The sequence below is a fragment of the Mus musculus genome, chromosome 12, assembly GCF_000001635.26.
Source record: "Mus musculus strain C57BL/6J chromosome 12, GRCm38.p6 C57BL/6J".
Classification (NCBI taxonomy): Eukaryota; Metazoa; Chordata; class Mammalia; order Rodentia; family Muridae; genus Mus; species Mus musculus.
In genome coordinates this window covers 54,721,492-54,749,425 of record NC_000078.6, presented here as the reverse complement: position 1 = coordinate 54,749,425, position 27,934 = coordinate 54,721,492, and the positions used below count along the sequence as shown (strand labels likewise).

The 27,934-nt window shown below is 47.0% G+C and overlaps 1 protein-coding gene, 3 non-coding genes and 1 pseudogene across 5 annotated transcripts in view; 4 read left to right on the top strand and 1 right to left on the bottom strand.

Moving 5' to 3' along the window:
* Snx6 (sorting nexin 6) overlaps positions 1 to 3,087 on the top strand; it is a 49,411-nt gene extending 46,324 nt beyond the window's left edge. The window contains exon 13 of one of the 2 annotated variants that reach the window (XM_006516253.4): positions 2,367 to 3,087. In XM_006516253.4, the coding sequence (XP_006516316.1) occupies positions 2,367 to 2,420 (54 nt within the window). In that variant the 3' untranslated portion in view covers positions 2,421 to 3,087. The remainder of the gene's footprint in view (positions 1 to 2,366) is intronic. The other variant, NM_026998.3, reaches the window with a different exon arrangement.
* A 7,716-nt stretch (positions 3,088 to 10,803) lies between these two features.
* On the top strand, positions 10,804 to 10,967 carry Gm22317. The gene has a single exon (XR_003950361.1). It is a non-coding gene; the product is annotated as a U1 spliceosomal RNA (small nuclear RNA).
* Positions 10,968 to 11,536: 569 nt separating this feature from the next.
* On the top strand, positions 11,537 to 19,759 carry Gm2412 (annotated as a pseudogene).
* LOC115488077 lies at positions 14,708 to 14,871 on the top strand. The gene has a single exon (XR_003950368.1). It is a non-coding gene; the product is annotated as a U1 spliceosomal RNA (small nuclear RNA).
* On the bottom strand, positions 19,661 to 19,824 carry Gm26444. Its single transcript, XR_003950352.1, has one exon. It is a non-coding gene; the product is annotated as a U1 spliceosomal RNA (small nuclear RNA).
* Between the last annotated feature and the right edge of the window lie 8,110 nt (positions 19,825 to 27,934).

Here is a 27,934-nt window from a genome sequence, read left to right as displayed (position 1 = left end):
GGTTCTTGCTCGAAACTGCTATTATGCTGGCTTCGGGATGTTGATTTTCATTTTTCTTCTCTGTGATGCCGATCAAATCCAGGACTTTGCATATGCTAGGCAAGTATTCTACCACTGAGCTACACCCCATCTTCAAATGTTGATTCTCTTTCTCTTTTTAAGACTAAAATCTTCTAAAACTTACTCTGTAAATTCAGGCTCAGTTTAAACTCATGGCAATATTTCTGTCCTGAGTTCTAGGATTACCAGAATGTGCTAGAGTCTCAGAGTCAGTCAGTGTCTCCCTCCCTCCCTCCCTCCCTCCCTCCCTCCCTCCCTCCCTCCCTCCCTACTGATCCAGAGGCAGCAAGGCAGACCTCTCAGCACCATGTCTGCCTCCAAGCTGCCCTGCTTCCCACCATGATGATAATGGGCTGCATAGCTGACCCTGTGCACCAACCCCAACTTACCTGTTGTCCTCTACAGGAGCTCCCGCGGTCACCGTGTTTCTTCACAAGAAGTAGAAACTCTAGCTGACGCCATCTGGGATGCAGATGCCCCACTAGACTTCGCTTTTTGCGTGGGGTTCAGGGGCTCAGCTTAGGTCACCGGGCTTGTGAAGCAAATGCCTTTACCTGTTTGTCTTCTATGCCTCCCATTCACTGTACCTCAGGTTTAAAATGGCAGGGTCTTCTTATGTAGTCTAGCATGGTCTCAAACTGACAGTCTCCTGCCTCAGGCCCCCAGGAGCTAGGGTTACTGCCCGCAATGGAAAGTTCTTCCTTTTAGCACAGTGTTGTGTCTTAGTCACTGTTCTAAATCTGTGAAGAGATACCATAACCGCGGCAACTCATTTTTTTTTTCTTTTTTTTTTTTTTTTTTTGATTTTTGAGACAGGATTTTTCTGTGTAGGCTAGGTTGGCCTGGAACTCACAGAGATCCACCAGCCTCTGCCTCTGCCTCCTGAGGGCTGAAATTAAAGGCATCACCACCATCCAACTCAAAGAACCTGTTATAAAAGAAAGCATTTAAACGGGGACTGGCTTATAATTTCAGAGGGTGGTCCTTTATTATCATGGTAGGGAGCATGGAAGCATGCAGGAAGTAGCTAGAACAGTCTGAGACCTTCAATCCTGATCCACCAGCAAAGAAAGCCTGGGTCTGGCTTGGGTATTTGAAACCCCAAAGCCCACCCCACCCCCCAACCGCCTCCTTGACACAGTTCCTCTAACAAGCCACACCTCCTAATGCCACTCCTAAGTATTTAACTATGAGCCTATGGGGCCATCCTTACTCAAACCACCACAGTGGTTGTGGGGAGTTTAAACCAGATCTCTCTGTAGTCTTAGCTATACTAGAACTTCCATAGATCCATCTACCTGTCTCTATGTCCCAAGTGCTGGGATTAAAGATATGTCTCACTGCCAGGCGGAGGCAGAGACAGGCCGATTTCTGAGTTCGGGGCCAGCCTGGTCTACAGAGTGAGTTCCAGGACAGCCAGGGCTACACAGAGAAATCCTGTCTCAAAAAACCAGGAAAAAAAAATGTGTCTCACCAGATCCCACTTTTTTTTTCACCAGAAGAGGGCGTCAGATCTCATTACAGATGGTTGTGAGCCACCATGTGGTTGCTGAGATTTGAACTCACGACCTTCGGAAGAGCAGTCAGTGCTCTTAACCGCTGAGCTATCTCTCCAGCCTGGGTTGTTTTTTTGTTTTTTGTTTTTTAATTTTAGTTTAATACTATTACACAATCAAAAATCAAATTCACTAGTTAACCTTGGACTCAAAAGTCTTATTTTACAGCTGGGCGTTGATGGCACATGCCTTTAATCCCAGCACTTGGGAGGCAGAGGCAGGCGGATTTCTGAGTTCGAGGCCAGCCTGGCCTACAGAGTGAGTTCCAGGACAGCCAGGGCTATACAGAGAAACCCTGTATCGAAAAAAACAAAAACAAAAAAACAGCCTTTGTGGCTCACATCTGTCATCCCAGCACTCTGGAGCCTGAGATAGGGGAATCATGAGTGCAAGGCCAGCCTGGTATATACCATAAAAGCTTTGTCTCAGATGTGAAATAAAATATATTTTTTACAAATGAATTTTTTTAAGTAGAACAATCTAAACCATTCTCATCTAGGTAGAAACTTATTTACTTAACAGGTTGGTACTTTGTTTTTAAACTGTTATAGAGATGTTTCCAGAATTGTGACATTAGAGTACAATTTTTCTTTTATGCTTGCTTTCTTGCTTGCTTGTGTGTGGCTCCTGACAAACATGCAGGCAAAACACCCAAATACATCAAATAGTAATAAAAACAATATTTACAAACAACTCTTTGAAGCTGTTAGGACTGGCATACCTGGTGACTGCCTGTTTCCTCCTCACCAGGGCAACCTTCAGCTCCTTCAGAACTGCCTTGCGGTTTTAAATGGAGACACATAGGCTTCACTCTGCCTTCTGTCAAAAAGGGCTGCCTTCAAATCCAGTTTGTTTTCCTGACGACCTCCCTCCGGCATCTAAGCTCACTGGGAACAACAGAGACAGCGGGCACAGTGCATCAGCTCTTCTTCTGAGAGACAGTGGAGCAGCAGGGCTCACCGGCTGCAGGGCAGCGGCCTGCCACCTCGCACTCCACCTTCCAAGAAGCCCAAAGTTCTACCCTCTCTTTTCTTTGAGAAGCCTGTCTTACTGTGTTTATTTCCTATGTGGCGGTTCTGTGGCTGCAGGCCTTATTTACCTAAGAATCGCTTGTCCTGTTTTAACATTCTCAAAGTACTCTCTGTTCACACAAGATAAAGGTTGCCTTTCTGAATATTTTTTAAGCATCCTGTTCCCTTAGTTCTTTCATGTATCTGTGTAAAGCGTCTTAACGAGACTTACTTTGAATTAATGAACGTAGAAGTTTCGGGTCAGACTTTATGTAAGCTTTATAAGTATGATCTCTGAAGAAAAGCAGATGCGTTAGTATGTTTGCCTTAAACTTGTGGACTAAACCAATATTGTAAACGCCCAGAGACAGCAGTGGCGTTTTGACTCCATGCTCCTTGTATGGCTCTGGAATTCAGGGTAGCGATAATAAATCTACTCCGGCATTATGCTTTACAGTGAAGGTCTTTTCTTTATCTTTTTTTTTTCTTTCTTTCCTCCCTCCCCCACCCCCCGGCCCCCTTTGTTTGAAATGGCCAAACCAGGTTCACTGAATGCTTTACCTCACGTAGAGTGACCTTCTGGGTGCACTGATTCAAAATGCAGGAGTATCATGGTTCCCTAGATCCCCGTCTACAATTCCCTGGATTCCCTGCCTATCTCAGCAGATAACCGGGAGACATTCGTCAGCCGAGCCATTTGGTGGCTACCATGGCTGTCTAGTGAGTGGTGTAGAGGAAAAGCTATCTGCTAGGAGGAGGGAGGGGGTGGTCCCCAGGACGAAAGGTGGGGTGCAGACAGATGAAGAGTCCCTGGGTCTGTGTCACCCACGCCTGGTCTTTCTGACTGGCCCAGACTGCTTCCTGTGCCCCCAGTGTAAACTGGACTTGGATGATGGACTTCTCATATATTTCTTACTCCTCTCCTATTTGGAAACCACAGGGAGTTCGGCTGGTCACCCTGGAACGAGTTCCTAGTTTGTTTACATTTCTACAAACCACCCTGATGATTCTGGGTCAGGGTCTACCCAAGACCCAGACCCAGCCTCCTCCCTCTGCTGGTTAGTGTGCTTGCTCTCTTGACATGTTTGCCGGTGCCGTTCCAACGTTGGTTTTTCTGTTATCGGCCCAGACATTTTTTGTCCTTTGTGTGCGTGACCCTAATTGGTAGAAATACACCCACTCGTGTCCCAGTGGGTGAGTGCAGGACCAAGGGCCCTTGCTTCTGGATTCCCTCCCACCCTCACCAGCTGCTCTTGAAGCCTCAATCCGGTATGGGCAAGAGCCTCTTCTGGCTTCTCCATTCTCTGCTATAAAGGACATGTTGACCTACCTCACAGGGATGTTGTGAGGACTAATAAATGTTGGTGCCGTGCTTCAGAAATGTGAAGGTGTGTAATAGCCGAGAAATGGAAGAGGGACAAAGGATACAGCAGTTCTCTTACCCGTAGGTTATTTTGTTTTTAAAAAGGTGGTCGCTTTAGGAGCAGAAAGGAGTGAGTATTCTGAAAATTTTTATTACATTTTTTGCTTATTTTTTATTTACTCTGTATGAGCTCTTTTGCCTGCCCATCTGTCTGTCTGCTCCAAGTGCAGTTGCTGGAGGCCAGAAAGTGGGGAGGTGGGGTAGAGGAGAACATAGGGTCCCCAGAACCAGAGCTTCAGTGTAGTGGATGCTGGGAAACCAACCAAGGGTCCTAGGGAAGAGCAGCCGGTGTGCTCAGTCACCGAAACCGCTCTCCAACCCGATTCTATTTTCAGATGAGTGTATGTAGTGTGTGAGGGCAGGGACCTGAGCTGAGGTCAGAGGAGGGCTTCTGGGAGTCAAATCTCTCCTTCCACCACATGGATGTGACTCCAGCTGTAAGCTGTGGGGCAAGTGTGTTTACCACCCCTAAGGCCACTTGGCTGGCCCGGGATTCATTGTTAGCATGCGTCCCGGGGTCCGGGGTAGTAGGTAGCAGCTGCATATACTAGCTAAAGGCCTTGGGTAGGCCACAGAACTAGCAGATAGTGTGCAGGGCTTTCTCACCAACACCTGGAGAAATAACATGTGTGGATGAGCCTTCTGCCACGTTCCTGTGACCCCAGGACTGCTGCTGTGTGTCTAAGGCCAGGCAAGCCCCGGAGGTGAACACCTGCCTCTGAAACCAAGGGAGAACAGGTGTGGTACATGCCTGTAACCCCAGCTGTGGCAGGAGAGCTCTGAGTCTCAATGCCAGCCTAGTCTACATAGGAAGTTCCAGGCCAGCCAGGGCCTAATAGATGTTACACCCCACCCCCTCCCCAGAAGGGTTTGGAGCAGCAAGCCGGGTGGCTCACTGGGTAAAGTTCCCTGCTGTCAAGCCCGAGAACCTTGGTTTGATCCCCAGAGCCCTGGGGTGGGGGGAGAACCAGGCCCCAGAAGTTAGCCCTTGACCTGGACACTCTTGCTATATAGCATGCTCACATGCACAGGATTAGGTGTAGTTAATGGGACCCAAAGCAAGTATGTACAAACATCGCTCTGTCTGAGGCATACAGAGGAGAGCTTTATGCCAGTGGAATGGGTCATTGACTGCTCTCTGCTACTTCCCTGTACACACACCACCCACTCTGGATTCACTCCGTTGAGGCGTCCATGTGTTTGCCTATCATCCTGGCAGTCTCGGGAGAGGTGGCACTAGCAGATGACAGAAGCATGCAGGGTTCCAAGCCCAGAGGCTGCTTTTACCTACCTGGTTGGGGAGGCCCAGGACATGAAACTGAGTCTTCAACACCATGGGAACGCAGTGCAGGAGGGGAGGGGGGCGCAGTGGGGTTAAGAGTTTGGCAGTGAATGTGAAGAGGGACACACACATACCCACAAGATTTACTGGAGGGACCGGTGTAGGCTCCAGACACCCTAAGAGCCAAGTTTTCAGCACAAAGTAGACTTACTTGCCCCAAAGGGACAAAAGGCAGGGAATAAGAGACAGGCAGAAGATAGAGGGCAAGGGAGAGGAATACATGTCAGGGTGAGGGGTGGAGTGAGGGGGGGGCACCAAAGGACTCCTTCTGGACAGAGGAGACAGACCTGACCCACTGGAAAAAGGCAGTTTGTAAGGTAAAATAGGAAAGCCCAAGTTAAAATGAGGTGCTTCAACTTGATTGGACGTGTTAATTGGGGTGGTCAAAAGGGGGCTTTTAATTGCTTGACTTGAACACTTTGATAGCTGGGCCTTGGTGGTCGGCCTCTGGAGGAGGAGGTGACCAAGTAACCTTGGAGGCTAGCTTTAAGGATGTAATCTAAGGGTGTTTTAGCATGGCAGAGGGTAGTGGGGAGAAGGGCGAGGCCTTCTTGTTTACCATGCTGCCCAATGCTTGCTTGCCATGCCCTGGCTGACTTACCTGGACAGTGAGGCTGGAAAGCTGGGTCAAGTGGAGCACGGTGCAGAAAACGGAGCGAGGCTGTCTCCAGCAGCTAGATTTTAACAAGCTCCGGCTGCTGTCCGCTAACAGAGTCATTTATTTGGGCTGGAAGTAGGGGCGCTGAGAGGGCCCATCCGCCAAGAGCCTGTACCACTCTTGCCACTCTTGCAGAGAACCATAGAGGATCAGCAGCATCACGTTAGTCATCCCACGACAGCGCACGACTCCCACTTCCAGGGTTTCCCATACCCTTCTCTTGGACTCCACGGAAACTGCGCACAGCACACGCATACACTGCTGTGGACCCCTCACTCCACATGATGGGAACTTCTTGTTAGTTTGTCTTTTCTTTTTTTTCTTTTTTTTTTTTTTCCAGAGCTGAGGACCGAATGCAGGGCCTTGCGCTTGCTAGGCAAGCGCTCTACCACTGAGCTAAATCCCCAAACCCCCACCCCCATAAGAACTTCTTTTTTTTTTTTTTTTTTTTTGGTTTTTCGAGACAGGGTTTCTCTGTATAGCCCTGGCTGTCCTGGAACTCACTTTGTAGACCAGGCTGGCCTCGAACTCAGAAATCCGCCTGCCTCTGCCTCCCAAGTACTGGGATTAAAGGCGTGCGCCACCACCGCCCGGCTAAGAACTTCTTAAGGTGGAGGCAACAGGGCTCAAAATAGTTTCAGGAAGTCCCTGAAACTGACCAGCTCCACCAGCCCCCACCCCCACCCCTCCCTCCCAGGAGTGAACAGTAAGGGCTGCTGTGCTGAGACTCACCCTCAGAGAAGCAAGCTGCAAAGGAGCCTCTGAGAGCAGACCAGCAGAGGTGTAGATCAGCTGAGCTGCCTCTTCAGCGGCCTGAGGCTGCTCCGTGCGGTGTGCACTCACTCCGGGTTCCTGGCTCTCTTTGCTGAACTGTTGCCCAGGCTGGGGAGGGCTCTGATGATACAGCTCCTCACAGCAGAATAACAACTCTGAGATTGACTTGATTAAGTAAATGCCTAGGCCCAAAGCTTTGGCTGCTTCCCAGTACCTTGTAAATCAATTATACATTCATTCTCTTCTAGGTCCTGCCTCCAGGCTAGTTCTGGCTCCTAGGGTTCACTGACCTACAGTCTCCATCAGCATTCTGGGAGAATAACCCTATTTCAGAATCCTCTATCCAAAAAAAGAAAAGTTCGCCGGGCGTGGTGGCGCTCGCCTTTAATCCCAGCACTTGGGAGGCAGAGGCAGGCAAATTTCTGAGTTAGAGGCCAGCCTGGTCTACAGAGTGAGTTCCAGGACAGCCAGAGCTACAGAGAGAAACCCTGTCTCAAAAAACCAAAAAAAAAAAAAAAAAAAAAAATCCTCTATCCCTGCCGGGACTCCTAAGAGACCAAATCTTTTGGGTTCAGACTCCATCTTAGAGAACCTGACCTGAGGTTGAACTCAAGTTAACAGGCTGGTTCCTAGCACCACTTTCCAGGTTACACACACACACACACACACACACACACACACACACACACACACACACACAAGACCTGTGTCTAGCACCAGTTTCCAGGCTACTGCCCAACCAATCTGCACCTCCAGGTTACAAATCTGCCCCTGACATTTCACTTCCTAAGAGCCACCAGTGAGGGGGAAAACTGAAGTTGAGTTTAGGGTTTGGTAAACAGCACCAGCCAATTACGTTAAAGGCTGCAATGGCCCTCCTCTCAGAAGTGCACCAGGCTAGACACCAGACCTTTCTTGCCTCTACAAATGCTTGCCTGAAGCTGGGTTCGGGGCCACGCCCCGTTCTCCCGTGTCAGAGAAGGCGATATAGCCCAAACTCGAGCTTAAATAAAGAGACCCCAATGCTATGCAACGGATTCGACTGCTTGGTGGTCTTCTTCGGGTTTCCTGGCCCAGCGCTCCTACTTCCTGTTTCCCGCCTAAGCTAATATGCCAACAGCTTTTTTACTGACAGGTGATGCTTCCCTACAGGACCCAAGAGAGTCTCTCTACACAGCTGTCTTTGAGTCATCCCTGCTTCTTTAAGTCACCCTTCACCCGTGGTATTACTGTAAGCAGCTCCAATGAAGATCCTTGGTCCATCGAGGTGGAGTTGGACTTTGGTAGCGTCCGTACTTTTGTCTGCTGTGCCCCCCCCCCCCCCAATCTGGAGTGCGTAGACCTGTGTGTTGCATATCCCTTGAAAAGTCTTGGCACACATCAACTTGCAATTAAACAACAACAACAAAAACAAAAAAGCTTTTGAAGGGAAGTGAGGTGAGACACTCCCTGTACTTTGTATCGAATGGTGGAGTTTGTCCACCCACATCCGTCTGCTTCCTCGAAACTCGGGGTGTTGAAGAGGTGTCTGTTGGGATTTAACTTTGACTGGGGGAAAGTAAAACTGAGCACCGCAGACAGGAAGGACTACCCTCTACAAACCCACACCCCTGCCGCCCATACCCAGAGAAGACCCATTGGAGAGAGCTGTCTGTATTCCAGAGCAGTATAAACCAGCCCACCTAACCGTGGCCTCTGGGCACCGAGCCGGCTGCCTGATTTCCAAGTAGAGCAACTGGGGAGGCAGAGAACTTAGAACAGGGGCTTTGATTTTCATTTCCTGGCAGATGCTCTCCCTGGGGACTGGCCGGTGTCTTAACTGGTCAGAGCTGTGTGTGTCCTGTGTGTGTCCAAAGCTGTTTCAGCTGGGGGGGGGGGGGGGCGGGAGGGGGGAAATAAAAAAAAAATTGATCCTGGAGGCCAAAAGCAAGATCTGTCGACTGGAAAGCACTGGTCATCAGCGTGCAGATCCCACAGAATGACGAGTCCAGTTAGATGTAATGGCTGGGTTTGTGCTTGACATCAGAAAGGAAGGGAGCCTCAGTGGAAGAAAGGCCTCTGTGAGATCAGGCTGTAAGGCACTTACTTTCTCAGTCAGTGATCCGAGAGCCATCCCTGGGTTCCATAAGAAAGCAAGCCATGTAAAGCAAGCCAGTAAGCAGCACTCCTTCATGGCCTCTGCATCAGCTCCTACCTCAGGCCCTGCTCACGTTCCTGTCCTGACGCCCTACAATGCCGGACTATGATCCGAAAGTGTAAGCCAAAGAAACTCTTTCTTCCCCAGCTTGCTTTTTTGGTCATGGTGTTCTGTGAAAGAAATAGAAAACCCCTAACTAAGCCATTAGTGTTGTTAGACCTAGTGGGGAAACCCCCACTCAATTCCCGATTCGGCGTGCACCCAAAAAGTCACGAAGGACCAGCGTGATGTAATTACATGAGGACGTTTAATGACGGAGCTCCGGACCGACATGCATCTCACACAGGAGATAACGGATGTTGGTCACGAGGCTCGAAAGCTAGGGGTTTTTATGGGATGAGAGGCTTAGGGGTGTGGATTCAGCATAGCGACACACTAGACACACTATTGGCTTATTCAAACATTAACAGAAAGATTGCATGTCAGCAAAAGGGCATCAGGACTTTGTTCCTGTGGGCTAGGGGCTTATCTCTGTTCACATAGCAACCAGTTGATGTATGACTTTACCCAGCGTCAAGGGGCAGTAGACAGAGGGGAGGTTCCGGCCAGGTGGTGTTGACCCAGACGAGATAGCCCTGCTTGTCCTCACATTCCTCTTTATCTTTAAGGTTAAGCTGTTCCCGGGAATGTTTTAACTACGGGGCATACCCAGGTTTGTTTTTCTTTTTTCTCAGCCCCAGGCAGCCTCTAGGCTCACAAACAACCAGCAATTTCTGAGTACTTTATATGACTTACAGGTCTTGAAATTTCATCTTTCTTTCAGTGTGAGAGTGAATATTAAAAGGTAGGGAGGGAGCCGGGCGGTGGTGGTGCTCGCCTTTAAACCCAGCACTCGGGAGGCAGAGGCAGGTGGATTTCTGAGTTCGAGGCCAGCCTGGTCTACAGAGTGAGTTCCAGGACAGCCAGGGCTACACAGAGAAACCCTGTCTCAAAAACCAAATTAAAAAAATAATAATAAAAAACAAAAGGTAGGGAGGAAGGGAGGTAAGGAGGGAGGGAGGGTGGGAGGGAAGGAAAATGAAAAACTAATTCACTCTTTCAATGTATACCAATAGTTTGGGGTCAGTTAAAGGGGATGGGAGGGAGAGCACAAGATGGCTCTGCAGGTAGAAGCTGCTTAGAGTTCCGGCCACTCCTAACGACCGGAGAGGAATCCACCCCCACCACCATAAAAATAAGTTAGGCAACGGGAAGAGTAGGTCCAGACCCTCCTCTTGCGTCTGGTTCGCAACCGTTAGGATCCAGGAAGGTGTGAGCCTCCATAGTCAGTGTAGCAATGTTTTCTGCCTGAGAACTTGTAGCCGGGTTTATATGTGTAGTTCATAGGGCTGAGAGTGTAGCTCGACAGGGTAGACTGACTTGCTTGCCTTGGTAAGCACAAACCCCCGAGGGTCATCCCAGGCCATAAAGAAACCTTAGTCAGTTCATCTCATACATACATAGTGTGCCCGAGGCTACTGTGTGCCCATCGCGGTCTCCTGCAGGCCAGGGGAAGAAAAAAGAAAAGAAGAGAGAAGAAGAGAAGAGAGGCGAGGAAGAGAAGAGAAGACTAAGCCGCCTGTGGGCGGGGCGTATGCAGATGAGAGGCGCGCAGTGGCTGCCGGTCCCGGGCAACCCGAAGAACCAGTCTCGGGTGGAGTGTCCCGCGTGACACGCGTGTGATTTTCGTGAGAGGAGCATCGTGGCAGAGGTGTGAAGGACGTGGCGGTGGCGCGGAGGAGGCGACCGTGCGTTTGAAAGGAGTGCGTGTTGAGGGAGGGCCTGTTGCGGGTATCAACAACTCATACTTACCTGGCAGGGGAGATACCATGATCACGAAGGTGGTTTTCCCAGGGCGAGGCTTATCCATTGCACTCCGGATGTGCTGACCCCTGCGATTTCCCCAAATGCGGGAAACTCGACTGCATAATTTGTGGTAGTGGGGGACTGCGTTCGCGCTCTCCCCTGGTATGCTGTGGTACTTAAGATTAGAGCGAACGGTTGTGTTGCTTTCTCTGTTGAAGCTGCTGAGGTTTTGCTGTACTCTGCTAGTGGTTTGGAGAGGGGTGATAAACAGCTATGGTGTTTTACAGGATTCTTGGGTTTGTCAGGTCACTGGGTAATATTCACTGCAACCCTAGGAGGGTGCACACAGTCCCCGAGGTACATAGGTCTGCACTTCGTTTTTTCCCCTTTGTTCTCCTGGGGTCCTGGAACCTTTTTTTGCTACAGCCAAGGACCTTGCCCTGTCAACAACCGGCTCCTTGCTCCAAAGCACTAGCAACCATATTGCCCATCCACAGGGCATATAGTGGACCCCTGAAGTCGGGTCGGGCAAGCCCCAGAGAGAGCAGACAGAGAGGACTTTGTGGCCGACTTCACCGTTTCATCCTCAGCTGATAATGGAGGGTTCATCTGTGCAATGCCGCTCTGATCAACTTTCTAATCCAGCACCTCTACTCTTTCTGAGGTCCCCAGGTCTTAGGCCAGCCTGGGTTGTTGAGTGACAAGACACCCTGTCCCAAAAGCTGGTTGAAATGACCCCAAGGAAAGGGAAGAAGTACCCTTCCTTTCTGGGTTGGTCAGGTGGCAGTCGCTTCTCCAAAGATGGAGTGAGTAGAGAGAGCACGGCCAACCCTGGGGGCTGGTTGAGCACAGCTGAACCTGACCACACACTCAAACTCCAGTCCTTTGAGCCGGCACCTTTGTTGTCTTTAAGGCTGGGCGCTGGGACTGCATCTCTTTGGTTCAAGCTTCTAGCGTCCGTTTTGCAGAATCAGAACAGTTCTAGGTGCTGGAAGTCGATATATATAATCTCCATATCTATATGGCTAGAGAGGCGGCTCAGTAGTTAATAGTATTGGGCTGCTCTTCCAGAGGACCCGGGTTCAATTCCCAGCATCCACACGGTAACTCACAATTGTAACTCCAGTTCTAGGGATCTGATGCCCTCTTCCGTCCTCTATTGGGCACTGTACACGTGTGATACACAGATATACACACAGGCAAAACACTTATACACATTAAACTAAACAAATCTCTTAAGCAATAATACTACTACTAATTTGGTGGTGGTGGTGGTGGTGGTGGTGGTGGTAGTAGTAGTAGTAATAGTAATTTGGTTTTGTGAGACAGGGTTTCTCTACGTAGCCCTGGCTATGCTAGAACTCTCTCTCTAGAGAACTCAGAGATGTGTATGACTCTGCCTCCCAAGTACTGGGATGGGGAGAGAGAGAGAGAGAGAGAGAGAGAGAGAGAGAGAGAGAGAGAGAGAGAGAGAGAAGAAAGAAAGAGGGAGAGAGAGAGAGAAAGGAAGGAAGAGAAAGAAAGGAAGATAAAAAGGTAGAAAAAAAGGTTGTTTCGTGTGTAGAGATGTTTTGCCTGTATATATGATTGTGAATTGAGCCGTTTCCCTGGATGAGCAGCCACTGCTCTTAACCTCTGAGCCATCTTTCTAGCATCGGGATACTTTCAAAAGTTGAGTTCAGTACCAATCTCAATTAACCTGGGAAGTTGACGTCTCGAGTTTGCTGTAGAGAACCCTCCCCCCCCCCCCGCCCCAAACACACACACACACACACACACACACACACACACACACACACACACACACACACCAGTTCTTCTGACTTGCTGGTTTCAAGTTTAAAGTACTGGTCCCCTGTTTTTGTTTTTCACCTTGGTAGCAAGCCAATCAAGTGTCCCAAGGTAACGGTCAACAAGTCTGGCGTCCAGTGCCTCCGTTTAGAGGCACTACCGGGGCCACGGCAGCCGGGGCAGGTCAAATCTGCTACTGGTCAAAAGCCTGATCCCGGGTGTTTTGACTGAGCATGTTTATGTATTTAATACACGGGTGCTGAGGATCAACCTCACACGCTAGGCATGTCCTCTTTCACCGAGCCACATGTAAGCCCCTACCCAAGCCCCGGTTCTCGTGTGTCAGCGTTTGGAGACTTTGTCTCACTCTGTAGCTCTGGCTGTCACGGAACTCGCTTTGTAGATCAGCCCGGCCGCCTGGAACTCCTAGAGATCCCACTGCCTCTGCCTCTTGAGAGCTGGCTGGGAGGGACTAAAGGCGGGAGCCAAACAACAACCATATCTGGCACAAAGTCCTAGTTTTTTCATTGAAATTTCAGGAGCAGGCCGCACTCTTGTTTCTGCCGCCTCACGATATGCAGGACAAATTACATATATAACTTTTTTGGTTTTTTTGGTTTTTGGGTTTTTTTTTTTTTTTTTGGTTTTTCGAGACAGGGTTTCTCTGTGTAGCCCTGGCTGTCCTGGAGCTCACTTTGTAGACCAGGTTGGCCTCGAACTCAGAAATCCCCCTGCCTCTGCCTCCCGAGTGCTGGGATTAAAGGCGTGCGCCACCACGCCCGGCTACTTTTTTTTTAATAAAAGTTTCACGAACATCGTTTTGTTGTCATGACAAAAACAAACAGGAAAGTCAAACGTGGATCCCCAAAATCGGGAGAGTGACAATAATTTCCTTTCCCTATTTGTCATCATCAGCATGCGGCAGTTCTACGTAATAGTGCGATTCATTATGACGTTTTCATACACGTACACAATGTATTTCAACCCTGTTCGTGACTCTGGTCACTCTCCTGTCTCCCAAACACTCTCGCAGATCCCCTTCCTCTTCCCAACCATCCTCCTCCACTTAATTTTTTTTAAAGATTTGTTTGTTTATTTCATGTATGTGGGTACACTGTTGCTGTCTTTAGACAACGCCAGAAGACGACATCGATTCCCCACTACAGATGGTTGTGAGCCACCTGGGAATTGAACTCAGGACCTCTGGAAGAGCAGTCAATGGTCTTAACCGCTGAGCCATCTCTCCGGCCCCTATTTATTTTATTTTATTTTATTTTATTTTATTTTATTTTTACCTTAATATGTATTCATGTGCTCCTGAGTGTACGTTATGTGCGTACGTATGTATGTGCACCATACGAACCTGTGTGCAAGAACCTGTGCAGGTCAGAGGAGGATCCTGGATCCCCTGGAACTGGGGTTGTGCTGGCTTGCGCTAGATACAAGTTACTGCCTGTGAGAGGAGGGAACCTCGGTTGAGAAACTGCCTCCAAAAAGATCAGGCAGGGAAGCGAGAAGGGTATTTACTTATCAGTAGTGATGATGGGAAGGCCCAGCCCAGCGTGGGGCAGTGCTACCCCTGGGCTGGTAAGAAACCTTGGCATGCACAAATCCCCAAGTGTGTGGTCCCCAGTATGGACGATGGCATCTACGCAGGATCAGAAAGTTAAGGGTCATCTCAGGTTGCATAGTGCGATCAAAAGTTTAGGGTCATCTCAGGCTCCAGGCTACACAGTGCGCTCGAAGTCACCTTGCCCGGGTCTCGATATCTTGCCTGCTTTAAAAAAAAAAAAAAAAAAAAAAAAAAAGCAAGAGAGCGAGCGCGAAATCTAGAGCGAGAGCTAGAGCAAGAGCAAGAGCAAGCGGCGCGTGGGCGGGGCGTATGCAGATGAGAGGCGCGCAGGGGCTGCCGGTCGTGCGGAGCCCGAAGGGCCGTGTCTCAGGTGGAGTGTGTTGCGTGACACACGTGTGATTTTCGTGAGAGAGGAGCATCGTGACAGAGGTGTGGAGGGCTTGAGGGCGTGAGGGCGTGGCGGTGACGCGGAGGAGGCGACCGTGCGTTTGAAAGGAGTGCGTGTTGAGGGAGGGCCTGTTGCGGGTGTCAGGAACTCATACTTACCTGGCAGGGGAGATACCGTGATCACGAAGGTGGTTTTCCCAGGGCGAGGCTTATCCATTGCACTCCGGATGTGCTGACCCCTGCGATTTCCCCAAATGCGGGAAACTCGACTGCATAATTTGTGGTAGTGGGGGACTGCGTTCGCGCTCTCCCCTGTCTTTGTTGGTGCAAAAGCAGAGCATACCAGTTTTTCTCCTCAAGACTCTTCTTCCTCATGGTTGCAGTACCCTCTGAGCTACTGCAGGTCTTCTTATGGGAAGTAAGATCTCTGCTAGTGGAGAGTTTCTGCTGCCCATTCTTGCACTCACGGACTGTCGCGTGGAAGCGTAAACCAGTTAAAACTTTCCTCCCCAAGTTGTTTCTATTGTCTGTGGTGTTTACAACGGAGATCCTAAATTAATATACTGTATTGGGGACCACCGCCAGTACTACAGAAAGCGAGGCCGACGGGGGCCAGAAAAAGACGATAGGTTCGTGGATGCCCCAGGAATTGGAGCTATAGACCGCTACAGCCACCGTGTAGGTGTTGGGAATCAAACCCCGGTTTCTGCAAAGAGCAGCCAGTGCTTTTAACAACTGAGTCGCTTCTTCAGTACCCCTCCTCTACCTTCATGTCTTACTCGTTTGGTCTGCATGGGTTTGTTTCATTGCTTTGGGGTTTTTTCTTGTTTGGCCGGTTGACCGGTTGATTCCGTTTGCACAGCCCCTGCGGGGTTCACAACCAGGAGGAGGATGTGTGTGCCACCAGCGAAAGAAGACTTGGACCAAGGAGTGCGGTTCACACATTCTGGCACTGAGACAACTCAGGCCACCTTTATTTAGACATCTCCCCCGCTGGTCTCCCACCCCAGGCTGAGAAGATTCTACATTCATTTTCTCCCATAATGTTCTTTCTCTTAAAAGAAGTCTCTTTTAAGAACTTCCTACACTTAACAATAACGTACGGACACACTGTACCTTTCCCCTTCCTCAATCCCCGAGGTTTCCTGCTAAACCCTTGAACTGTATCAAGAAGGAGGAAACATAGCTTCAGCTAGTTTGGCTGGCTGGCTGGTTGGTTGGTTGGCTGGTTGGCTAGCTGGCCGGTCGGTTAGTTGGTTTGATTTGTTTTTTCCAGACAAGGTTTCTCATGGCTGTCCTGGAACATGTTCTGTAGACCAAGCTGTAGACCAGGTAGACCAGGGGATCCATTTACATCTGTTGCAAGATATTTGGTCACACTGTGAACCCCGAGATTGTGTCGTTTACTGGAAAAACCTGTTTCTAGTTGTTAGGGGCTGGAGAGATGGAGAGATGGCTCAGCGGTTAAGAGCACTGACTGCTCTCCCAGAGGTCGAGTTCAATTCCCAGCAACCACATGGTGGCTCACAACCATCTGTAACAGGATCTGATGCACTCTCCTGGTGTGTCTGAAGACAGCTACAGTGTACTCCTCATATACATAAAATAAATAAAACCTTTTAAAATTAAAGAGAGAGAGAGAGGGGGGGGGGGCTGGTGAGATGGCTCAGCTGTTATGAGCACCGACTGCTCTTCCAAAGGTCCTGAGTTCAAATCCCAGCAACCACAACCGTCTGTAACAAAAATCTGATGCCGTCTTCTGGCGTGTCTGAAGACAGCTACAGTGTACACACATTAAATAAATAAATAAATAAATAAATAAATAAATAAATAAATCTTTTTAAAAATAAATAGATAATTTTTAAAAATGAAAGTAAATTTAGTTCGTAGAAGGAAGCACCTATGTTTCAAAGTGAAGTGTAATTGAAAGGCACACAAAGTGACAAATCAGAGAAAGACTTGACAGTAGAATATGCCCAACTCTCACAAGGACAGGGAGAAAAGAGAGGCTACTTAAGAGATGGCAGTGCAGCCTTTAATCCCAGCACTTGGGAGGCAGAGGCAGGTGGATTTCTGAGTTCGAGGCTAGCCTGGTCTACAGAGTGAGTTCCAGGACAGGCAGGGCTACACAGAGAAACCCTGTCTCAAAAAAGAAAGGAGAGTGAGAGAGAGAGAGAGAGAGAGAGCACAGTGCAGAGAGGAAAAAGGAGAGAAGGCAGGTTTATTGGGACAGTTGTACGGAGACAGGTTGCAGAAAGAGAATGAGGAGGAGCCAGAAAATTAGAACAGATTGCCAAAGTTAGTATGAAGCCAGGCAGAGCAATTCAGGCAGAAGTTGAAAGAAGCCAGTTTGCGGGGCAGTGGTGGCTGGCGCAGGCCTTTAATCCCAGCACTAGGGAGGCAGAGGCAGGCAGATTTCTGAGTTCGAGGCCAGCCTGGTCTACAAAGTGAGTTCCAGGACACCCAAGGCTATACAGAGAAACCCTGTCTCGAAACACCCCTCCACCCAAAAAAAAAAAAAAAAAAGATTGTACCGAGGCTAAAAACTTCCAGGACTAGGCCAATGTTAGCAGACAGAGGCAGTAAGCCTCTGAGAGGACAATTACATCAGACAAAATGAAAGATACTGGCGGTAGAAGCCCCGGTGGTTTAGCTTGTGGAGTCGTCTGCGCCGTTTAGTCCCAGTCCCCCTCGGCGTTTTCAGGGTCAGCCTACCTCGCCCCTCGCTACTACCTTTAAGGGTGTGGACCCTAACAGCAGGAACACCTTCCGGGTTTTGCGGCCTCCAGGTTTTTGGGTCCAATTTTTCATTAGGCTTTGATGAGCTAACAGAACAGCCTGTGAGGAAGAACAAGATGGCTTCTAACATCTTTGGGACACACTTGCCAAGTCAGCAGGTGCCAAGTCTAGGGGTGGCAGGGAAGATTCGGAGTCGCCTGGAACACAGAGAAGTAACTCTTCTGAAGCAAGCTCTGGAGATTTCTTAGACCTCAAGGGAGAAGGTGATATGCATGAAAATGCGGACACAGATTTCCAAGCCAACCTGGCGCAGATGGAAGAGAAGCCGGTGCCCAATGCTCCTGTGCCCAGCCCAATGGCTCCAGCCCCAGTGCCATCCAGGAGAAACCCCCCTGGCGGCAAGGCTTCTTGTGTTGGAACTCTGTCCTTTCTGTTTTTCCATGCTTGTGAACTGCACAACGTGAGCCTGACTGTACATCTTTTGGATTTGTTTCCTTAAAAGAGAAGGAAGCACTTTAAAAGAGAGAGAGAGAGAGAGTGAGAGAGAGAGAGAGAGAGAGAGAGAGAAGAAACAAACAAACAAACAAACAAACTTTTCACGATGTACATCTGCTCCCCTCTTTGGATTCCCATTGCTGTGAAGAGACACCGCGATCAAGGCAACTCTCATTTAGTTGGGGCTGGCTCACATATACCATTACAGTCCATCAATAATCATCAAGGTGAGAGGAGGGCAGCTTCCAGGCAGGCATGGCACAGCGACTCCAACAAGGTCACACCCCCTAATAGTGCCACTCCCTGGGCCAAGCATATTCCGACCGCCACACCGAGGTTCAGGGAACTCGGAAGGGGCCCAATCTTCTGTAAGAACTGTAAGGGTGGAAGGAGAGCTGTGAGGAGACGCTGTTTTTTGGACAGGGCGCGGCTGCCGCACACAGAACCTCACAGAACCTGTGCAAAGGGACTGAAGAGATGGCTCAGTGGTTATGAGCACTCGCTCCTCTTTCAGAAGACCTGGGTTCGATTCCCAACACCCACATAGCAGCTCACAAAGCTCTGTAGTAACACCAGTTCCAGGACATATGATGCCTTCTGGCCTCTGTGGGTGGGCATTGCACAGGCATACATATAGGCAAAACACCCATGTGTGCATTTGATAAGAATTTTAAAAGGGGGGGGGGGGGAGAGAGAGAGAGAGAGAGAGAGAGAGAGATTAAGAGAGACAGAGACACAGAGAGAGAGAGCTCTTTCTGTGCCCGAGGAGAAGGCTCAGTGGATAAAGCATTTCCCACACGAGTGTGAACCAGAGTCTGAATTCCTAACACTTTCAAAGACCTAGACAGTGAGTGATGGGTGCCCCGTCGGACCTGCTCCCTTCTCTGCTGGTGACCTTAGGGCTTCTATTATTGTGAAGAGACACCATGGCCCATGGCAACGCTTATGACAGAAAACATTTATTGGGGCTGCTGGCTCACAGTTTCAGAGGTTAAAAGCAAATAATAAAAACAAGCGGTATAAACGATATTATCAATTTAGTTTAATTTTCTTTTTAAAAACATTTAATTATTTTATGTATATGAGTACACTGTCATTGACTTCAGACACACCAGAAGAGGGCATCAGCCCCTAGTTTCATTATCTTAAAATGTTTTTAAAAGGGCCAGAGAGATGGCTCAGTGGTTAAGACTGCTCTTCCAGAGCTCTTAGTTCAATTCCCAGCAACCACATGATGGCTCACAACCATCTGTAATGGGGTCCGATGCCCTCTTCTTCTGTGTCTAAGACAGTGACAGTGTACTCATATACATAAAACAAATGTTTAAAAAAGAAAGAAAAAATAGTTGTAAAATGATCTTGTGTGTATGGATATTTTACCTGCATGTATGTGTGTATGTAAGTATGTATGTATGTATGTACGTATAAATGCACATATGTATGGCCTTTGCACCACCTGTATGCAGTGCTTGTGACGCCTGGAAGAGTGTGTTGGGAGTCACAAACTGCTGAGAACTGCCATGTGGATGCTGGGAATCAAACTGAGTCCTCTTGAAGAGCAGCTAGTACTTTTAACCATGAAATACTCTCTCCTAGTCCCTGCCACTGCCATTAACTTTTTGGTTGGTTGGATTGCTTTGTCTAGCCGGCCTGAAACCCATAGAAGCTTGCCTGCAATTGCCTCTCAAGTGCTTAGCCGCCACCACACGCGGCCCTGGTTAAGTGACTTGTAACCCATACTACCCCAATCTAAGAAATACAACCTTGCCTCCACCTAGCTACCATCTCTTACGAACCTCCGCACAGTCTTCCAGACGCTGGCAAGGCTCGACAACATGACAAAACATCTGACTTTGCAACCACAGAAATCCAGGGGAGAGCGCGAACGCAGTCCCCCACTACCACAAATTATGCAGTCGAGTTTCCCGCATTTGGGGAAATCGCAGGGGTCAGCACATCCGGAGTGCAATGGATAAGCCTCGCCCTGGGAAAACCACCTTCGTGATCATGGTATCTCCCCTGCCAGGTAAGTATGAGTTGCTTCTGCCGCGTGCGCATATTCCCGCACCGCACACTCACTTCAAACATACGGTCACCGCGTCCGCTTCGCCATCATGCCCTCCAGACAGGTCGCTGTCTTATCGTCTCTCAGGGAGATCATACGCACCTCATAAGACTACATACGACATATTCGCGGGACGCAGCACGCCTGGAGCCACCGGACCGACAGCCTCTGCGCGCAGCCTCATATGCATGCGCCCCGCCCTCGCCCTGAAGTCGGAAGCCCTAAAACTCCCGCTACCCTGCTCCGAGACTCCGCCCATTGTGCAGGGCCAGCCCCAGTGGAACCTGAAGGGACTCCGCGGACAGAGCCCCGTGACCACCCTTTAGACACACACCATCCGTGGGGACCCTGTCCTGATCGCGTTTGCGTCCAACTTCCAGAAACACGACTCGCCGGGGTGTCCATTCAGAGTTGTGGAGAGCCTGTAGTTCCAGCACAACCCAGCACAAGGAGGACCAAGAGTTCAAAGCCACCCTCGGACAGGTAGAGACTGTGAGGCCAGCTTGCGCTACAAGGGGCCGTATCTCAAAAGGAAAAAGAAAAAGAAAGAAAGAACGAAAGAACGAAAGAACGAACGAACGAAAGAAAGAAAGAAAGAAAGAAAGGAAGAAAGAAAGAAAGGAAGGAAGGAAGAAAGAGAAAAAAGAGAAAGAGAAAGAGAGAAAAAAGAAAAAGAAAAAGTTCACGGGAGAGGCAGATGGCTTAGCCCTTTCAAGTGCATGCTACAGAGGCAGAGAGGCCAAGGGGATGTCGGATCTCAGTGAGTTCCAGGGCTGTTACACAGAAAAACCCTGTCTCCAAAAAACAAACAGGAAAAAAGAGAAGTAAACTTCTAACAGAATTCTCATGAGAGCCTGCCAAAGGATGGATAGGCCCCGTTCCTTTGCTCTGCTCGGAAAGTTAAACACACAGCTTACCTCTTCAGGGGCATGAGGTGGTCAGGGCTCTTCCCAGAACGCCAGCAATGAGGTGGTTTTACAACCTGGTGATTCTTGGCTGTCTGCTGAGACGGGCTCTTCCAGTATCTTCCAGAATTTTAGGGATTTACTTATCCTAGACCCTATCCCCTAAATCTTGAGAGTTGCTCTTAGGTCATAAAACCCATTCTTGTTTGGTTGTTGTTGTTGTTTGGTTGTTTGTTTTCTAGACAGGGTTTCTCTGTATAGCTCTGGCTGTCCTGGAACTCACTTTGTAAAGCCGGCTGGCTTCGAACTCAGAAATCTACCTGCTTCTGCTTCCCTAGAAATGGGATTAAAGGCGTGTGCCACCACGCCCAGCTTAAAACCCATTCTTATGAGATAGGTTGTGGGAAGCCACATGTGCCGTTGCAGAGTGGCACTGACTACTGCTGGCCACCACGCATAAGTTTGGACAAACAACCAATGTGTACATATGCAGTAAAGTTTTTTGCAAAGACACTGCCTGGCCCCCTGGGCATGATAAAGAGGCTTTGAGAGTATAACCAATCAGATGTGAGACATGCAAATGAGGTATGATAATGAGGCTCTGTGAGGTACAGAGAGAGAGAGAGTAGCCAGATGAGGAACATGCAAATGAGGCGTAGTGCATAACCAATCCAGGTGTGAGACACGCCTCTCCTAGGCATATATAAGCAGCACCAGTTCTGGGCTCGGGGTCTTTTCGCCTCTGCAATCAAGCTCTCCCAATAAATGTGTGCAGAAGGATCCTGTTGCAGCGTCGTTCTTGCTGGTCAAGTCTGGCGCGTGCAAGAAGTGGTGCCGAAAACCCCAGGACAAGAAACATCTTCAGGCACAAGCGAAGACCCCCTGCTACAGGGAGGATTCAGAACTGCATCGCGGGGAAGGAGCAGTTAATAAAGGTTCCCGTAAAACAGACTGCTGAGAAGGATCCGGCGTGGATTCAGAACTCTTCAGCTGAGGAACGGTGGTAATGAAGTGTTCCTGCAAAACAGACTGCTGAGAAGGATTCAACTGCGTGGATTCAGAACTCTTCAGCTGAAGAACGGTGGTACCGGTAAGTATAAAGGCAGTGGGTCTGGTAATTGTTGCTGGGTTTGTGTGGGACCAGCTGTTAAGGAAGGGCAGCGACTTTGTAGGAGTACCAGGAAGGCATATCAGAAACAGAGAGAAAGGACAAAGAAGACGTGCGCAGAAAAATAAGTAACTTAAGAAATATAAAAAGAGAAAAAGAAAGGAAGCTAAAATATAAAGATACAAAGGATAATATAAAATGTAAAGATACAAAGGATAATATAAAGATATAAAGGATAATATAAAAAATGAAGAACAAAAAATTAAGTCAATTTATCCTCCTCTCGAGTACTTTGACTAAAGAGGCAGCCTTCATCAAAGGCTTAAAGATAGCTCTCAGGGAAAGAGGAGTAACTATTAGAAGCAGCCACTGTGCAGAATTCCAAGAAGAAGGAGAAAAAATGAAAATAAGCTATTTCAGAGCCCTCTGACAGACGGATAGGGACAGACGGAAAACGGGAGACGTCCTGCTTCCTCTCTGGCTCCTATGGAAATATTTTTAGCTTCGAATAGGATATCTGTGTTCTATTGTCTGTTTTTTTGTGCACCAAATTGTCTATATGTCTGTCAACTCATGTTTGTTTTTGCTTGGATGATTGAATGATTGTTGTTCTGTGTTTCATGATGAAAAATATAAAAAGCAGTCTCAGTCTGCACAGCAAAAATTGACAAGTTAGCTGCATGGTGGCTGGGAGTCAAGTACAGCTGAAAAAGCCCTGCTGAGGGCCGATTGCAAATGGAGCTTTTAAAGGGGCAGGCAGCCTTTTGCTTGTAACAGAAAGTTAGCTTAAAATTGGAAACTCAAGGTTGGAGTTATTCTAAACAACATAAGAAAACAGGTGATATGCAAAAGCAGTGTACAAAGGGTAGAAAGAGTAGGTTTGAAAATAAAGTACATATCTTTACAAATAGAAGGAAAACCCTTTCAAGGTATAATGGATACAGGAGCAGATAAAAGCATTATATCTAGTAAGTGGTGGCCTGCTTCTTGGCCTGTTAATCAATCGTCACATAGCTTACAAGGATTAGGATATGAGGCTACCCCAACTATAAGTGCAAAATCCTTACAATAGAAAGATAAAGAAGGAAGGACAGGGCTTTTTCAACCTTATGTACTCCCTTTACCTGTAAACTTATGGGGGAGAGATGTGTTATCAGCTATGAACTTTATACTAACTAATGACTATTCTCAAAAAAGCAAGGAAATGATGAAAGGAATGGGATATATACCTGGACTAGGTCTTGGAAAAAATTTACAAGGTAGAATTTCACCAGTTAAAGCCACAGTAAAGGCAGACAAGAAAGGGCTGGTTTTTTTCTAGGGGCCACTAAGAGCCTTTGCCCATTCCGTGGCATACGGAGGACGTGGTGTGGGTGCCTCAGTGGCCTTTACCCTCTGAGAAGTTAAAAGCAGCTAAAGAATTAGTACAAGAACAATTAGACCTGGGACATGTGGAACCCACTCAATCACCCTGGAATACCCCTATTTTTGTTGTAAAGAAAAAGTCAGGTAAATGGAGATTGTTACATGACCTAAGAGCCATTAATGCACAAATGCAAGTTATGGGTCCTGTACAAAAAGGACTCCCCCTACTCTCAGCTCTACCTAAGGATTGGAGAATTATAGTAGTAGATATTAAGGATTGTTTCTTTTCAATTCCATTAAATAAGAAAGATAAACCTAAATTTGCATTCACCTTGCCTTATTAATCATATGGAACCTGATAAAAGGTACCAATGGCAGGTATTACCCCAAGGAATGGCAAATAGCCCTACCATATGTCAGTTATATGTAGGAAAAGCTTTGCAACCAGTTAGGGATGGTTTCCCCTCCTTAAAAATTTGTCACTATATGGACGACATTGTAATTTGTGGACCTGAAGAAGAAAGTATACAGCAAGCTTATGAAACTTTAAAAAATAATGGTTTGATTACTGCACCAGAAAAGGTACAGCAGTCTAATGTTAGTCATTTTCTAGGAGCCACTATTACTTTACGATGTGTCACCCCACAAAAGATTAGTATTAGAAAAGATCATCTAAAGACACTAAATGATTTTCAAAAATTATTAGGAGATATAAATTGGATTAGACCTTATTTAAGGATCCCTACTTCGGAATTAAAACCTTTATTTCAAATTTTAGAAGGAGACTCACATATTACCTCATTGAGACAATTAACACCTGAGGCTTCTGATGTTCTTAGGAAATTGGAAGAAACAATCCAAACAACACAGTTAAATCGTATAAATGAGCAAGAACCTTTGTACCTATGCATATTAAGAACCATAAATTTGCCAACTGCTGTGTTATGGCAAGGTGGTCCTTTAGTATGGATACATCCACATATATCCCCTAATAAGACTATAGAACATTATCCCACCATGGTAGCAAATATGGCCCACAAAGGGATAAAAACTTCAATTACTCACTTTGGAAAAATGCCTGATAGCATAATTGTCCCTTATACTGTCGCACAAACGCAAATATTGTGTGCTACTATAGATGAATGGGCCATTCTTAGACGCAGTTATTCTGGTTTAATTGATAATCATTATCCTAAACATCCGTTACTACATTTTATGTTATTACATCCAGTAATATTTCCAAAGGTAACGGCTAATACCCCTATAAAGGGAGCCATTGATATTTATACAGATGGATCCAAAACAGGAGTTGGAAGTTATATAATCAATGAGAAGGCTGTAAGGTTGCAATTTACACCAGGAGCCCCTCAATTGGTAGAATGTTTGGTGGTTTTAGAAGTCTTTAAAAGATTTCCTATGCCCATAAATATTATCTCTGATTCTGTTTATGTAGTTAATGTGGTTTTAGCATTAGAGACTGCCGGAAATTTTAAGCAGTCTAGTCCAGTATCTGAAATTTTGAGGAAAATACAAAATTGTATTTTGATGCGTGAGCATCCCATTTATTTATTTATTTATTTATTTATTTATTTATTTATTTATTTATTGTAAGCACACTGTAGCTGTCTTCAGACACTCCAGAAGAGGGCGCCAGATCTCATTACGGATGGTTGTGAGCCACCATGTGGTTGCTGGGATTTTGAACTCAGGACCTTTGGAAGAGCAGTCAGTGCTCTTAACCGCTGAGCCATCTCTCCAGCCCCGAGCATCCCTTTTATATTCAACATATTAGAACACATACATCATTACCTGGACCTATGGTTAAGGGAGATGCAATTGCTGACTCAGCCACCAGAGACATAGTTTTCCTATTACAAAGTTCTATAGAAAGTGCAAAGAAATTTCATCAGCTTTATCATGTCCATGCTTCTACATTACGACAAAAGTTTAAGCTCACACAAAAAGAAGCCTGAGATATTGTCCTACAGTGTGGTAAATGTGTAGAATTTGTTAATGCACCTTCCGTGGGTGTTAATCCTCGCGGATTGCGACCCCTAGATGTTTGGCAAATGGACGTCACGCATATCCCATCTTTTGGGAAATTACAATATGTACATGTATCCATCGATACCAGTTCTGGTGTCCTACATGCCTCTCCCTTGACAGGGGAAAAAGCAGTTCATGTCATATCTCACTGCTTAGAGGCTTGGGCTGCATGGGGCAAGCCCCTAGTGTTAAAGACAAATAATGGTCCTGCATATACTTCTTCTAAATTTAGCCAATTTTGCAAACAAATGTAAGTAAAACATATTACTGGATTGCCCTATAATCCACAGGGCCAAGGCATAATTGAGAGAGCCCATCGCACTCTGAAACAATATTTGCAAAAACAGAAAGGGGGAATAGAGGCTATGACGCCAAAGATGGCTCTATCCCTTACAATATTTACTCTTAATTTTTTAAAATTGGATGATGCTGGAAGATCACCAGCTGAAAGGCACGGACAATGGCCTCAATCGCCCAATAAAATGGTCAAATGGAAAAATGTCCTTGATAATAAATGGTATGGCCCGGATCCTATCTTAATCAGATCCCGGGGAGCTATTTGTGTTTTTCCACAGGGTGAAGAAAATCCACTTTGGGTCCCAACGCGACTGACAAGGACCGTGAAAGAGCAAGATGAACCCCAAGATGATTCTCCTGCTCCTGATGATTGAAACCGGGATAAGTATACCTTTATGGGCCATAGGAAGATCATGGCCAGTACCTTTACCGGTACATTCCAATTCTTCTACCTAGCCTTTATTTTTTGCAACGGAATGTTATTTGGATGCGCCTTGTGCAGGACAAACTCCTCAAGAGCCACGGGTGTATAATAGTACTAGTTTTCATTTGAATTATACACTATGCTTTGTGCATAATGTGGATAAACCTTTTACACCCTGTATATTTTTAAAGAAAAAGATTATCTCTAATTGGGCAGATCCCATTAGCCAAAATAAGGTGAGCTCTGGAGTGTTGTTTAATGCTTTAACGCAAGTTGCTCAAGGAGCGCAATCAGGCTCAGGTGATGTTGAAAATAATATAACTTCACCTATAAACATCACCACTATTATGATAAAGGGAAAGGTGACCATTCCCAAAAGATCAGGATGGCCTGTTGGCAATGCTACTGCTATACGCAGCATGCCTTGGTGTCATCCGGACCTCGCATTTCCTATAGTTTTTTCACCTTGTCAATCAAAAATTTTTCCTCGGAAAGAAATAGCAAAGGGTTTTGTTTTGTCACCTCCACTAGATTTTGCTGTAATGAACGATAAAGGAGATGCTACAGGGAAAGAAAATATTTGGCCATATTACCAATGGATTTTAAGCAATGAGGCAGGTGCTAGTACCAGTCTGTCAGCCTTTGCATTGCTGACTGGAACCTTTCATGAGATATTGAATGTTTCTGCCACACTTTCCAATACCTCTACTCATTTAGATAATGTGACAACTAATAGAATTATCAGAAATATGACTACTTCTCCAGTAGAAGTTTGTGTCAATCCTCCATTTTTATTTATATTGGCTGAATTTCAAAATAATACAGAATGGTTAGATTGTACAAATGTCACTTGTTTTTTGATGCAATCCTGGAATGGAACCAAATTCTTAGCCTTAGTGGTAGATACCAATCTTTGTCCCTGTGCCTGTTGAGGCAGATCAAGAGAAGTTCCCAATAATGAGTCTTATTCCACAAAAGAGAGGTTTTGGAATCACAGCTGCCATTGTTACAGCCATTGTGGTGTCCGCAGCATCAGCAGTTACCGCAGGAACTGCTATGGCCCATCAAATTAATACTACTGACACCATAAGTCAAATAGAAAAATCGTCTGAGGCATTGCTTACCCTGCAAAGGGTGGATTCTCATATCGCCTCAGGGTTAAAGTTAGTGAATCAGAGAGTGGATATTTTACAACATGATATGGAACAGATGATGGATGTCATACAAATGAGTTGTGTGGCATCAACATTGCATGTGTGCATTACTCCCAATAGGTACATTAATAATTCTTTTATTAAAAGTACAGACCTATCGAATTACCTGAAGGGGAACTGGTCGCAGGAGCTGGAGAGGTTGCAGACGAGACTGCAGATGCAGATCCTGAACCTTAATGGGACCAGAGTGGAACCAGTGACCCTCGGAGACTTTACCTCTTGGCTTACCTCTGCTTTTTCTTACTTTAAGGAATGGGTGGGAGTGATTTTGTTTGGTGCTGCCATATGCTGTGGACTGGTGTTCATGCTCTGGTTGGTATGCAAATTCAGAACCCAACAAAAACGTGACAAGGTGATTATAACTCAGGCACTTTTAGCTATTGAAAACGGCTCCTCCCCTGAAATTTGGTTATCCATGCTCAAGAATTCGTTGGCATCTGAGTTCTCTACTCTTGCACTCCATGGCACTGAGATGAGAGAGACTCAACGATCATTGATCAGCCCTTGCACATCACTGAGGTTTTCTCATTGCAAGCAATAGAGTGATCATGATTTCCCCACTAATTCATTTTTTGGCTGGCCTCTTTTACAGAGTCCGCCCTAGGTCATTTAGCAGTTATTGTCACACAGCACTGTGGTATCCAGAGACGGGCAACTTTCCTCATGCACAGTCCAACCTAAGACATGGGGCCCGGTGGTGATAGGGTTACCCTATGACGG